Here is a 14802-nt window from a genome sequence, read left to right on the forward strand (position 1 = left end):
TGCTGGCCCCAAAGGCAGAGGACCAAAGTTCGAATTCCCCCAGCTACCCTTACTAACGGAGCTTGGATAGTTTACTTCCTCTCCCTCAGCCTCAGTTTCCCCATCTGTATAGCATCGGAGGTTAGACAAGGGTTAGAGGTCTTCTCTAGGTTTCAATCTAAAGATCCTATCTGCATCTCTGTGGGCCTCAGTTTCCTCATCTATAATCTCCTGGCCGGGCGGTCTTCCAAGGATTGTTCCTGGTCCGGATCTCAAAGCATCCTTTAAAGTCCCATTAACGTTTCCTTCCTCCAGGAAGACTTCCCTGAGCTCCCAGCAACAACTCTCCCCCCCAATCTGAACTCAACTATGACCCTACCGTCCTCTGAGGCACTTTTCTCATATTATTTTGTATCATGGAGCTTTGCCGGGGCTCACGTCCTCCACTGTGCCGTCTGACAACGGACAATCTGTCTTTTGGAGACTTTTATGGGGGGAGACTTCCTGCATAAGTGTGAGATATAACATGGGGGCCTCGTGGGAGCAATGAGGTCAAACCGATCTCTCCAGGGAATTTTAAGGAGAGATTGTTTTCCCCTGGGAGAGGATTGGGTGGATGGGTGGGTGGGATTCAAGAAAGGCTAAATGGAGGACAAACTAGGGATTGTTGCCTCCGTTTTTTTTGGGGGGGGGGTAACTGAGTTCTAGACATATGATCCAGGTAGTCCCTTCTCTACCTCCCTTTGCCAATTGTGGGTCTGGGGGTCTCTGAGATTCAGAAAATTCTGAGTCTATGGGGCTGGGCAAAGACTGGGCAGAGAGACAGACCAGCCGGGGAACAGGATGAATTTTTCCGAGGGATGCTGACAGCTTCCCCCTTTCAGCTTCATTTCCAATCTCCTCTGACTTGTGGTTCATTAGCTGAGAAAGGAAAATGTGTCTGGGCTTCCCCAGAAGCCACAAATGATCCTGAGTGCCCCCCCATTAGGACTCTCTGGGGGGACTGTTCTGGGAAGTGATGAGAAGCCCTTTAGTCTTGGACAGCCACAGAAGGCAGATGGGGTGAAGCTGGGGGAGGTAAAGAAGACTGAGGAAGACACACGGTGGGGGGGGGGGGCTTAGCTTTCTGAAGGAATTGTAAGGAAATCATAACAGCCGACATTTATAATACACTTAAAGTCGGCAAAAGCCTTCCATTATCTGATGCTCACAGCAGCCCTGGGAACGAGGTGATTATTACTCCCATTTTACTGATGAGGAAACTGAGGCAGACCAAGATTAGTGACTTGCAGGGTCACTCAGCCAGTGTCTGAGAGCAAATCTGAATTCCGGTCTTCCTGACTCCAGCTGCCCACAGAGATAAAGCACCTACCTATGCCAGTAGGAGATTCCGATTCAGAAATCAAATTCAGCAAACATTTATTCAAGGCCCACTCTGGGGCCAGCCCTGCCCTGGGCAGTGCCCTCAAGGAGGTGCCCTCCCCTGGAGCTGAGGAAGAACCAAGACACTAATCCTTCTAGTAAGAAGTTAAGGAAGGTAGAGCAGAGCAGGTGGCCCCTGGCCTTAGACTTGAGGAAAGATGGTTCTGGGAGAGGAGGATGAAGAGGGACCAAAGTCCAGCATGAGATGGGGGATGTGGATGGGATGTTTGAACGCGGTGAGGTAGGTGATGGAGGGAGGAGTGTGGGTCTCGTGGGACATGGGACGTTTGGGCTGTGGTAGGTGTATGAAGTGATATCTGGAAAGGGACGGAGAGGCCTTCAGTGTCCCACTGAGAAGTGGACAGCGGGGAGCCCCTGAGGGTTGTTGAGTAGGGGAGTGGATGATCAGGAGAGGCTGGAGGCAGGAAGGCCAGAGCAGAGGCTGTTCACATCAGATCAGAGGGAGGTTTGACCCGGGACAGTGGAGGGAGAAGGAGAGAATCTGTGGAGGGAGACTTTGGGTGGGGGGATGGAGGAGGAAGAGTCAGGGATGACTCTCACTTGTTTCTAGCCTTGTTTCCCCAGGTCAAACCTCTAGAAGTGTGTCTGCCTTGGCTGCCCAGCCCATTGTCTAGCTCACTCTTCAGGCTTCTCAGGGAAGCCATTTTAGGGGTAAAAGTTGTGTTTTGAAATAAGCTGATGATGATGATGATGATGATGATGATGATGATGTTTGTCCTTTCTTGAAGACCAAGACATCAGGGAGGTGAGGCCATGACAAGCACAGGATGGAGATTTGAGTGAGGGGGGCTGTGCTAAGTCCCCAGCCTCATTTTCTCCTCTGGAACCATCTGGGTCCAGTGGTCAGATACAAAGCAGAACAACTGGAGATGGCCCTGGATGGGAGGCAATCGGGGTTCAGTGACTTACCCAAGCAGCTAGTAAGTGTCTGAGGTTGGATTCGAACTCCTGTCCTCCTGATTCCAAGGTGATTGCACTCTGTTACCTGTCTCCCTCATTCCCCCCACCACCAGGAAACTGAAAAGCCCTGTTGGAGTTAGAGACCTAAGTTCAAATCCTGCCTCAGACACATCCTAGCTCTGTTATTTAATGACTTTCAGCCTCATCTGTAAAATGGGAGAATCAATAGGACCCGCCTCCCTGCACTGCTGCGAGGCTCAAACGAGAGCCTATGAGCCAAACACTTTGCAAGTAGTGGATCATTTTACTGATTCGAGCTATCATCGTTGTTACCATCTTTATCATCATCAACATCATCATCATCCCAAGGTCACAAAGACAGTATGCAGCAGACACAGGATTTGAACCCCGAACCTTGGGTTCTTAATATAGATGTATAAAAATATATGGACATATATGTGTGTTTACTTATTTATATATATATCATTAAATGTTTCCCAATTACATGTAAAACTTTCTAAATATTAATTTTTTAAAATTTGGAGTTTTTCTCCCCCCCCAGCCCCTCTGGCATGCCTTAAGCAGACAAACGACCTCCCCATTGTACACATGAAGGCACGCAAGACTTATTTCCATCTTAGCCGTGTTACAAAAGAAAACTCAACAAACCTCCCAGAAAAGCAAAGTGAAGCGAGCCTGCTTGAATCCGCACTCAGAGCCTGTGCTCTTGATTCTCAGCCAGCCTTTTGCCGCTCTGCCCCGCCAGCCTCACCCAGGCCGAGAGCCAGCGTATATATGCAGGCTGGTAAAGACTGCTCCGGGGTCGGGCCCTGGAGGAGCCTGAGGACCAGCAGGGGTAGGAGCTGCCTGAGGGCAGGGCCTGTGTCTTGTCTGGCTTTTGGTCCCAAGCCTAGTTCTTGACACAGTAGGTGCCTAATAAATGCTGATTGTTAAAAATCCCAACTCTACCTTGTGGGATCTTAGACAAGTCATTTCCCCCTCTGGGCCTCAGTTTCCTCAGCTGTAAAATGAGGGGGTTGGGCTGGATGATTCTTAAGCTCCTCTCCAGCCCAAGACCTTGAATTCTTTGATCCTTGAACTCAGGACCTGTGTTCAAAAATACACACTCCTCTTGGCTTGTGTTCCATGGCTCAGGATGCGTTTCTTAAGGCTTCTCTCTCTGCCTTTGCCTTCCTAGGCTTCCTGGCTCTGGAGAAGGCTGCGGGGGAAAAGAAGACCCCTGACCGGCTTCTGCTTCTTCCTGGCCCTGTCCATGGTGGCCCTCACCGGCTTCTCCCCAGGCCTCCCAGCCCTCGACCCCGGGGGTCCTGCGGAGTCTCCTCTCTGGTCGGGCAGACCCCTCAGGACAGTGGAGACCATTCCTCCAGGCAGCCCACAGACCCTGAGCTCCAGACAAAGGCAAAAGATGGTGCCCGTGGCGCCCTGGGCAGGGTGGGCAGGGTGGGCCTCCCTGAAGAAGTCTGGCTTGGTCTGCAAGGATGACCGAGGCTCCAGGGGGAGAGGAGGCCACAGCCAGCCCCATCTTGGTAGTGCTAGCAGATACCGGGGCCGGGTCAGGAGGGATGCTGCTGCCACCGCTGCCGGCACCACCACCATCACCATCACCACTCCAAGAGACCCCAGTGCCACGGGTCACTCTGGCAGGACCAGGAATATTCTTCTGGGGAGGAAGGATGCCCGGGGTCAGAGAGCCACTGAGCCTTTGGCTTTGAAGCATATCTGGCACAGTGACCACCTCCCAGAGCTGCCAATCAAGAAAGCCTCTCCTGGTGCCCATCTGGAAGGAAGCGTCAACCAGAAGCTGGGGGGACCCGCTATCACTTCCCTCCTTAAAGACTTCAGCCCTGGTCAGGGTTGGCCTATCCTGCATCATTCAGATGTTCGGGTGGTTGGGGCTGGGAAGGAGGACGGGGGCCCGGGGGCCCAGGGCCGGACAGCTCGTTTGTGGCCAGGTTCTGCTGAAGAGCTTCAGGGTTCTGTCTGGTGTGGTGCTGGGGGGACTGGGAAGGGGGATCCCTTGGAGGCAGGTGAAATCCCCCCATGGTTCACAGCAGAGGATATGTGGAAAATGAGACTGCTGGCCCATGGGGAAGTGACTGGCAGAGCAAGGGTGCCCGGGCACGGACAGGTGCTCCGAGTTGGCCTCTCCATGGAGAGTATCCAAAACGCCCCTCTCCCTGACCTCCGCCAGCAATGCTCAGAGGGGTTCTGTGGTCTGATTAAGCGCCCCAAGGACCTCTTTGAAGTCCTGGCCTTCCACCTGGACCGTGTGCTAGGCTTGCACCGCAGCTTGCCTGTGGTGGCGAGACATTTCCATAGCCCCCTGCTGCCCTACCGCTTCACGAGGGGAGAGCCCCGTCCTGTGGTCTGGTGGGCACCGGACATCTGGCACCTGAATGACAGCGACAATGACCAGAATTCCTTTGCCTTGGGGTGGCTTCAGTACCAGGCTCTGCTCCGGCTCAGGTGTGGCATGGCCGACTCTGGGGCTCCCCTGGGGGAGGCCCCCTGCCTGGGCATCCACCATACGGAGTGGGCCCGGCTAGCCCTCTTTGATTTCCTCCTTCAGGTAGGTGCGATGTTTGTGGGTAGGTTGAGGCAGAAGGAGCAATCATGGACTGGTTTACTTCTGCTGGCAGGGGTTTGTGGCCCTGTTTCTCCAGCAGCCACTGCTAAGGAAGGGGTTTGGAAGCGGGGTGGAGATTGTGACCCATCTCCCCTTCACTATGACCACCATTCAGGGCCCTGGGTGGGAGGTGGAAGCTGTGAACAGAAATGGGAGGAAGAAGAGATCACAGGGTGCTCTTGGGTCTCCAGTCAACCACCTAGGGGCCATTTGGTCCATGCCCTGCTGCCCCTCTCCTCTCCTCTGGTGAAAGCCACCTCCACAATTCCTGCCCAAGAGAGTGAATCCTTCTGTTCTGGAACTCTGCCCTGGACTGGTCTGTCCCGAATGGTGAATTATAGTCCAGGATCTCCAACCCCACCTCACCCTGAAACCCTTTCCATCTCAGGCTCCAAGAGCGAATCATTCCCCATCTCTCTGACTTCACAGACAATGACACCTCACCTGGTCATTGTTCCCTATTTATTATTATTATTATTATTATTATTATTTCTGCAAGGCAATGGGGTTAAGTGACTTGTCCAAGGTCATACAGCTAGGGAATTATTAAATGTCTGAGGTTGAATTTGAACTCAGGTCCTCCTGACCTGACTCCAGGGCCAGTGCTCTATTCACTGTGCCACCTAGCTGCCCCCCCACATTGTTCCCCATTTCTGGGGTAAATCCAATTAGAGGAGAAGCTCCTTTGAAGACAGTCCATTCAAGTTCACAAGGATTTATTAAGCACCTACTGTTTGCCAGATGTTATGTTAATCAATGAGAATAAGAAGAAAGATAAAAAAAAGTCACCGCCCTTCGGTGGCTCACATCTAGAGAGGAGACACTCTCCTGTCCCCAGAGGAGTGTGGGGAGGGGCATGAGGTCCAGGATGGATGCATGGACCCCCTTGGAAGTCTGCCAGCCAGTGGTCTGGGGTATCTTCTTTTCCACAGTCTCTCAATCCCAGGGCCCAGGCCTAGGTAAAAATACACACTGCAGCTCTCTCTTTGGAACAAAAGCCCACTGTCCCCTTTCCTCCAGTGATGACAGACTTCCTTCACTCCTTAGGTCTGTCTGCATAGAGAGGGAGCAGCTCTCCAAGCAGGACAAGAGGGCAGGCCCCATGCCAGGGCCTCAGACCACCTGGGCTCCTGCCACCTCTTTTCTGGTTCTCTCCCTGCTCATCAAGTGAAATGCTCTTGCATTGGACAGTTCCACCTTCCTCGAAAACCCCGGGCAAGACTGGCACAGGATTAGGTTTCCCTGGAGAGGAGATCAAAGACAGGGCTTTGGCAAGGCAGAGGGTAACCCATCTGCATCCTGTGGAAGCACCTCAGAGCCCACCCACTTTTTATATAAAAAGCCTTTTGTCTGTTGAGGGAGCCTCTCAGTTCTCTTTGAGTAGCATTGCTTGCCTAGCTCATGACTTGTTCTGGGTAGCACCACTCTCTCCCTGCGTTCCCACAGATCTCCCAACTCTAGCTTTTCCCCCTTCTCCCTGCAAACGAATGAGACATCTCTTCTGTGTGTTGACTCTGGTGGAGGCCAGGGTCATGGAGACACAGAAGGACCCCATGGGAGCCACCATATTGATGCAGTAGTCAACGGTGGACACCGGACTGGCCCGGACTGCATCCTTAGCACCCTCAGAGGGGGACCCATTGTTCCAACATCCTTTCCCCTGGCTGACTGGCCTGCCTCCAACCATCCCATTGCTCTCTCATCCCCGTGTAGACTAGGAACATCAGGATTTATGAATAACCTCAGTGACTTCTAGAACCTTTGAAGTCTACAAACCCTTTGTATCAGTTGATCCTCACCACAAGCCAGGGAGGTATTTCCTTATATCTGTGCTACCATATCTAATGATGGTTGAGTATTTTACTCAAATAGCCATTTATTAAACTTCTGCCTCTGTTGCTGTTGTTTGTCCTTCATTCTCAAAGAGAACCTTGGCATTAGGGAGGCGATGCCTTGACTTGCAAGTGAATTAGATTAAGTAAGGGAGGATTGTGCAAGGTCACCAACCTCAGTTTCTCCTCCAGAGTCAGCTGGGTCCAGTGGCCAGATATGGATCAGGACACTCCACACTAAAGATACAGAACTAAAAAAAAAATAGTCCCTGCCCTCATGGGGCTTGGATGAAATGTCCCATAAATCTGATTGCAGTTTTCAGAATTTGGGGACATCCTATATTTCCCAGCAAGAATTCAATGTAGACATGGATAAGTTAATAGGAAGGAATTTTTAAGAGGGAGGCAGTATAACAACTAGGGGAACCAAGAAGGTGGCACCTAAACCATATCTTGACAGAAGACTGGGACTCCAAGAGAGAAGGATGGTGAGGAGGAATGGATTCCAAATGCATGGGGATGGACTTTCAGGTTGTGGAAGTAGGAGGTAGGATGGTGTGAATACAGAAGAGCTAGCACGGAGAGGTTTCAGGAAGGGGACTGATTTGAAATAACCACAAGGTAGGTGGGAGCGAGATTATGGAGCTGTAAGAAGGTTCTAGATGGACAGGAATCCATCCATAGGGTAGTGACAAGGATGGTGAGAGAGCTGGAGACCTGCCATCTGAAGATAGCTGAGAGAGGAGTTCAAAGACTTGGGTTCAAATCCTTCTTCTAGCCTGTAGTAATTGTGAGGCAAAGTCTAAGTCACAATCCCTCTGAGCTTCAGTTTCTATTTATTTTTTTAATTTAATTTTTATTTAAGGCAATGGGTTTAAGTGACTTTCCCAAGGTCACACAGCTAAGTAATTATTGTCTGAGGCTGGATTTGAACTCAGATTCTCCTGACTCCAGGGCTGGTGCTCTATCCACTATGTCACTTGGTTGCCCCAGGGCTTCAGTTTCAAAGGCCTGGACTAGGCAGTTTCTCTAAAGAAGTGGGGACCTTTAGCCTGGTGAAGAGAATGTTGACAGGGACTGGGAGCAAGGGCTGTGATGGAGGCAGGGCAGATGTCTTCAAGTTCCCTAAAAGTCTGTCCTATGAAGGAGATTAACCCAAATAAAAAGCAATGAGTGGGCAAGGCTGAGGCAGATTTAGGCATTTTATATATATAGTCCAGATCAAGGAGTTTAATACTTTTTGTTATGTCGAGGATGTCACGGACCCCTTTGGCAATCTGAAGAAGTCTATGGATACCTTAGAATCATGGTTTTAAATTTGTGAAATAAAATTAATACAAAGGAAACCAATAATAGAAAAATAGCTGCAAATAAACTTTTTTTGAGTTCACAGACACTGATCTAAGAATCCCTGGACTTAGGAGCAGCTGAATAGAGCACTGGGTCTGGAGTCTCCTGAGTTCAAATTTGACTTCACACACTGACTAACTGTGTGATCCTGGGCAAGTCACTTAATCCTGATTGTTGCCCTTCATCACACCCCCCCCCCCCCCGGACAAGGGGATCATAAGATCCTAAATTAGGACTAGAAATTCTGGCCCAGGGAAGTTAATGTCCCTAGCATCGGCGAGTGTCAGAGTTAGGAAGGCTGGAACATGGGTCTTCCTGGGACTAAGACCAGCTTCTCATTGCTGCCTCTCATAGCAATATAGGATACAAAGGAGGGGACTTGCAGCAGCCCCTCTTGGTTATTAGAGGGCATTGTGGGAAACAGCCTAGCATGGGGAAAAGTATTAAACTAGGAGACTGAACCTATTTTAAACTTGGTTGCCCATGGTCAGAATTTGTGATCTCAGTTGTATAGAAAGGAGAGCCACCTCTGGAGACTTATGATACCGCTGTTCAGAATTAGAAAAATAGAATCTTTCTGCTGACTTGCCTATTTGGCTCTTGTTCAGAGACTGGAAATCAGCCTTTTCTAAATAAGACTCATATTCTCTGTTTTTCCTTGTTCAGATTAAAGATGCTTAATCTTCTGCCTAGAAAATCACAGCCTGCTGTTTGGGAGATTATTACCATGCTACCCACTGAGACAGATGATTTATTATTGGGGCCTGTCAAGAAAAGGAGATGCTTTACAAGGCAGTCATGGCCAAGTTTACCCACCCAGGGATATCAGGGAAAGGAATTGGAAAAAACTAATCAGCATATAAAAATAAAGGTGCCCTATTAAAATGTATAGTTTCATTATGGCTTGAGAGAGAAGATTACCATTAATCTTTATTAGCAGTAGCAGCAGGAGAAGCAGTGGACTCAAGAGTCTGGAAACACTTCGAGAAAATAGCCACAACCAAAAAAAAAAAAAAAAAGAATAAGCCTAGCCCCTAGTCCTTCAGGGCTCTGTGGGACTGACCAATCAAAAGGAGGAGGACTTTAGAGTTTGGGTGGAGAAGCAAAAGAGCCTTGGTGGAAGGATGGGCTTACCTCTCCTGCTGCTGCTGCAGAGGAAGACTACCTCTTACATATCCCACCAAAAGAAGGAGTTAGCTATTTCCAGTGAGTGGGAGTTGTAGCTTATAGTTTTCCATTTGTCTTCTGGAAGATTTCCTGTCTCCTTTCACTATCCATCCTTGGAAAAGCAGTTTGTATACATAAAAGTATAATTGTATAAATGCTTAATAGTCCTAAAAGTCAAGAGGAAAGAAGGAAAAAAATCTCAGCTCTTTGTAATCTCTCTGCCCAGCTCCCCAAGATGGGGCACAGTGTTGTTCATCATAACCACACAAATCCTTGCATGCATACACATACACACATAACTTTGCTTCCACAGTTTGGAGTCACAGGACCTGCGTGTGAATCCCACTTGGGCTAATCATCCTCTGAGTGCTTCAGTTTCTTCATATCTAAAAATGAGGGGCTTAGGCTAGGTGACACTTTTTAGCTCTAAATTTCTGGTCCTATAAATTGAAACAGCTGACTTGATACTGTATTCTGTTCTGCAATTGTTTGTTGCTATTGGGTCACTTCAGCTATATCTGATTCTTTGTGATCCCATTTGGGACTTTCTTGGCAGAGATGCTGGAGGGTTTGCCATTTCCTTCTCCAGCTCATGTTACAGATGAGGAAACTGAGGCCCATGGAGGGAAGTGACTAGCCCAGGGTCACACAGCCAGTAAATGGCTGAGGCTGAACATGAATTCATAAAGTCTTCCTGATTCCAAGCTCAGCTCTCTGTTCACTGCATTATGTCACTGGGCCCTCATTTGCAGGTGCTGTTATTATTATTTCTGTTTTACACATGGGGGAACTGAAAGTGGTTGAGTGACTTGCCCAAGATCACATAAGTCCTATAGGATAGAACAACCTGGATCCTCTGACTTCACAGCCAGTGTCTTGTGGGTAGTAGGAGTTTCATCAGTGTTGGTTCATTGCTCTTTTCTCTACACAGTCTTGACTTCTCCCCCTTCTTCAAGAACTTCCTTGGGCCAGGCCGGGCAAATGTTCCTTCCTTTAGTCCATGGAGCAGAGACTTAGAAGGCTGAATCAGTGACTGCAGGCCCAGGGAGCTTCTTCTTCCTTAGTCTAGCCGGCAGCTGACTCAGGATTATTCTAAGGAGAACAAGGGTTATCTGTTGGCTGCTAATCAGGATTACTTCTGGGCGGCTAGGTGGCATAGTAGATAAAGCACCAGCCCTGAAGTCAGGAGTACCTGGGTTCAAATCCGGTCTCAGGCACTTAATAATTGCCTAGCTGTGTGGCCTTGGGCAAGCCACTTAACCCCATTTGCCTTGCAAAAACTTTAAAATAAATTTTTAAAAAAAGATTACTTCCTCCTTTCACTGGGAAAGAATGGCAAGAGATGGAGAGCCTTTGACTCCCTCCCATACTCCCTGCTGCCCCAAGATTCTCTCCCTCTGTCTCCTCTCTCCCTCCCTTCTTTCTCTCCTCTCTCTGTCTCTCTGTCTCTCTCATCTCTCTTCACAGCCAAAAATAACTTAGGAAAAATGGAAGAGCTCCCTGCTAGGAGCCAGCCAGGAAGGGAAGAGATGGGGTGGGAAGAAAACTGGATTCTTTGGCCATCTGCCTACCCAGCAGGGGTTTTGAGTCTCTGAGTCTGAGATGGGGGAACAGTTTGTAATGAGCTCAGGTCTAGCAGTGAGACTCTAAGAGAGAAAAGACTCCCACTATAGGATGGGAACCCTAGACCAGGTCTCTCCCAATGCCCTCAAGTTAATGATTTTCTCCCCTTAGCCCTTCCAGTTTGCCTCAGTTTCCTCATTTATCAAATGAGCTGGAGAAGGAAATGGCAAACATTCCAGTTTCTTTGCCAAGAAAACTCCAAATGGGGTCACAGGAGTCAGACATGACTGAGCAACAGCAACATTTTTTTTCTATTATACTGATCTGAGAAGATCTTGCCTCTTTGCCTCTCTCAGAAGAATGTAAATTCCTCTTAGGGCAGAATCTATTTCTGCTTCATCTGGTCTTTGCATCCCCAGCACCTTGCATGACTGGGGGTTGGGTAGGACACATGGTCACCCTTATTTTGTTTGTGGAATTGAACTGAATCAGAATTGTAGATTCAGAATTAGGGGAGCAGGCAGGCAGCAAACATTTATAAAGTGCCTACTGTGTGCTAAGCTCTGGAGATACAAGGAAAGGACAAAACAAACCCAACAAACTGCCCCAGTGTCTGTTCTCTAAGAGTTCACAATCTAATGGCAATCCCAGACAGCATCCAAATAGCCCAAGGGTGGAGGAGAGTAGAAGATGAAAGGAAGAAGAGTATTCTCTGCTAGTGGCTCTTCTTTCCTAGGTTGGTGGAGATCTTTGCACAAGTCTCAGAAGTCATAGGATTGTCAAAAGATCCAACCTTGGGGTGGCTAGGTGGTGCAGTGGATAGAGCATCAGTCCCAGAGTCAGGAGGACCTGAGTTCAAATCCAGCCTCAGACACTTAATAATTGCCTAGCTGTGTGACCTTGGGCAAGTCATTTAACCCCATTGCCTTGGAAAACCAAAACCAAAAAAAAAAAAGGTCCAACCTCCTATATTAAGCAGTTAAAGAAACTGAGGCTTGGATGAAAGACATGGCTGACCCAGGCCACTTGCCATTTGCACAGAGCCCTGCTTCTTCTTCTCTCAGTAATTTGTCCTTCATGAAAGAGGAAACTCAAACAAACCTGGAAGGGTTTAAGCTGGAAAATAAATCATTAGGAAAATAATTGAACTGGTGCTTTTTTTGGCAGCTCCAAGGTACTGCTGAAATGGAGCTCCTTTCCCAGGGAAGGGTGGAGGAGGGTAGGGCAAAGAAAGACCCAGACGGTAGAGCAGAATAAGGCTTCGATGACTGCTTTTTGTGGATGCTCAGACTTCCAAAGTAAACCTAGCTTTCAAAAAGTGAGGCATCAAATGCCACCTGTGGGACAAGAATTCTCTGTTCTTCCTCTATAAAAAGTGGTCTGTGACCCATATCTGCAAATTATAGTAGAGAGGAGAGAAATATTAGCAGAGTGTTTGTGGGAAAGGAAAGGGGAGAGAGGAAGAGAGAGAAGAGAGGGAGAGGGGAGGGAGGAGAAGAGGGAGACAAAGAGGGAGAGAGATGGAAAGCAAAATGACAAATAGAGTCAGCAAGAATAAAAGAATAAAAAGAGAGAAAGGAGGGGGACAAAGGAAAGGAGGAGGGAAGAAAGGAGAAAATAAAGAAAGGAAGGAAGAAAGGAGAGAAGGGAGAAAAGGAGAAGGGAGAGAAAATCTCCTAGGAGACAGATAGGAGCGTGAACCTCCTATGTATCGGGAAATAGAGAAATCCTGTATGATGAAAGATGAGCTAGTGTTTGTTTTGGACCAAACATCTAAGGCTTCCATCAAAGCAAGATGAATAACAAACCCAGCCAGTGATAGTTGGAGTCTGTGGCAGTATCTTAGTCCCCAGGACCTAAGGGAGTGTGGTGGAAGCAGGGGGCTGGAAGGAGAGACAGGCTTTCAGCTGTAGCCAGCAGCCATGGAACCTTGGCTTGCCTACAGACCAGCCATGTCCTTGGGAGGGACCTTCTGTGTCTTCACGGCTCGCCAGTTGGTGATGAATCTTGCTTGCACCTGCTTCCTGGAGATAACTTGGAAAAACTCCATTTCTAACAGAGAAGACTCACAAATGCTCACTTTGCTAGGGCTTGCAGAGAATTTTCCAAGTTATGAAGCTTTAAACAACTCTTCATCCTCTTGTATTTGTAGAAACTCCAGCCAAGTTCAAATCACTGTTCTCTGCCTTCTTTCCAGCTGTCCAAACCACACGCTTTTCTCCCCATGCCACTAGACAAAGAGAATACAAGTATTTGTCCATAGGAAATACATTGATTATTCTCCCATTTACAGAAAGTTCTAGAAAATGAATTGAAGAAGCCATGAGGAGAGGCAGAGTAAGTATATTTTAGATTTGCAGACTGATTTCTATTGGCTCTGAGCTCTCCAACCAGAGTTTACTTTCTGGGCTGTAAGAAGGAACGTTTTCCCCATCATCCAAGACAATGTCTGTAGCCTCATTGGGATGTGTCAGTGATATTGGACTCTTGAGGACTCCATCCTATTAGGCAGGAGAAGTTTTGAGTTCGGGCTCAATGTGGATTGATTTATGTGTTGTTTTGAACCTCTGGAGACACACATTGCTGAGGAAGAAGGGAACTATCCCCTCACCTGGTCAGACCCCATTTGGAGTATTGTAACCAGAGGAGTATGGCCAAGCTGGCAAGGAACCTGGAAGGTCAACTCCTGTTGGAGGATGAACTGGTGTTTCTAGACTCATGTTAGGGTGTACAATGTTCTTCTGGTTATGTTCATCTCACTCAGAATCAGTTCATGCAGATCCTTCCAGGAGGAAGCCTTAATTTTAAAGGAGAGATAATTGAACTTTTAAAATCAAGATTCATGAGGTTCTAGACTTGTGAGGTTCATACACCATGGCATGGACATCCAGTGGCAGAAGTAACCACTTCAACTTGACCCCCTCAACCTTGGGCTGGCAAGTGTGTGCACCATTGATCATCATGGTAGATCAGTGAGAGTGGGGATAGTCCTCACAAAATCTACTACTGTCCTCTATAGCTGGAAGGGCAGTTGGAGGTCATTTCAGTCACCCCCTGCTCCTCATTTTATAGATGAAGTCATTTTCCCATAGTCACACAGGGAGGAGGCATCAGAATGAGGTCCTGCCCTACAACTCGGATCCTTTCTCCACTCTAACATGGTGCTTCTTATTTGTGCCCTCTTGATGAGATTGAACTATTGCATTCCCTTGTGTTATTGTCCATAAATGGCTCATACTGGACCAGACAATGAAAAACGACGGTCCATGGAGATGGGACTTTCTGGCATTAAAATAAATTACATGTATGAAAAGTCATCTTTCTGTGTCCTTTGGTACTGCCCTGGACTCACCTATCTCACATGGGAACCTCAGACACCTGGAGATGCACTGGTAGAATGTGGGTAGGGACTGTTTCATTATATTCTCTTTGTTTCCTCAGTGCTTATCACTGCCTGGCAGTGCCTACCTTGCCTACCCCAGTCCTGACTCTAATGAAAAGTAATGGCAAGCATTACCATCTATGCTGGGGGAATCAGGAGGGGGTTTCCATTTTCAAATGATGGGACGTTATTCCTCTGAGTAAGCTAGATTTGTTTTTAAAAGTCCAATTATCTCTCCTTTAAAGTTAAGGCTTCCTCCTGGAAGGATTTGCATGAACTGATGCTGAGCGAGACAAGCAGAACCAGAAGAACACTGTATACCCTAACAGCAACATGGGGGTGATGGTCAACCTTAATGGACCTGCTCATTGCATCAGAGCAACAATCAGGAACAATTTTAGGGTATCTGTGATGGAGAATCCCATCTGTATCCAGAGAAAGAACTATGGAGTTTGAACAAAGACTAAAGACTATTACCTTCAATTAAAAAAAATTTATCTTAAAGTTAAGGCGTCCTTTGGCCAACGCTGCCATGAAAG

General features: G+C 48.0%; 1 protein-coding gene across 1 annotated transcript in view; it reads left to right on the top strand.

The window, feature by feature from the left end:
• Positions 1 to 14802, top strand: part of GASK1A (golgi associated kinase 1A) — a 79006-nt gene that overhangs the window by 49757 nt on the left and 14447 nt on the right. Inside the window, exon 2 of the mRNA XM_074195588.1 lies at positions 3521 to 4912. Within this exon, the coding sequence (XP_074051689.1) occupies positions 3521 to 4912 (1392 nt within the window). The remainder of the gene's footprint in view (positions 1 to 3520; positions 4913 to 14802) is intronic.

This window comes from Macrotis lagotis, chromosome 7 (genome assembly GCF_037893015.1).
Source record: "Macrotis lagotis isolate mMagLag1 chromosome 7, bilby.v1.9.chrom.fasta, whole genome shotgun sequence".
Lineage (NCBI taxonomy): Eukaryota > Metazoa > Chordata > Mammalia > Peramelemorphia > Peramelidae > Macrotis > Macrotis lagotis.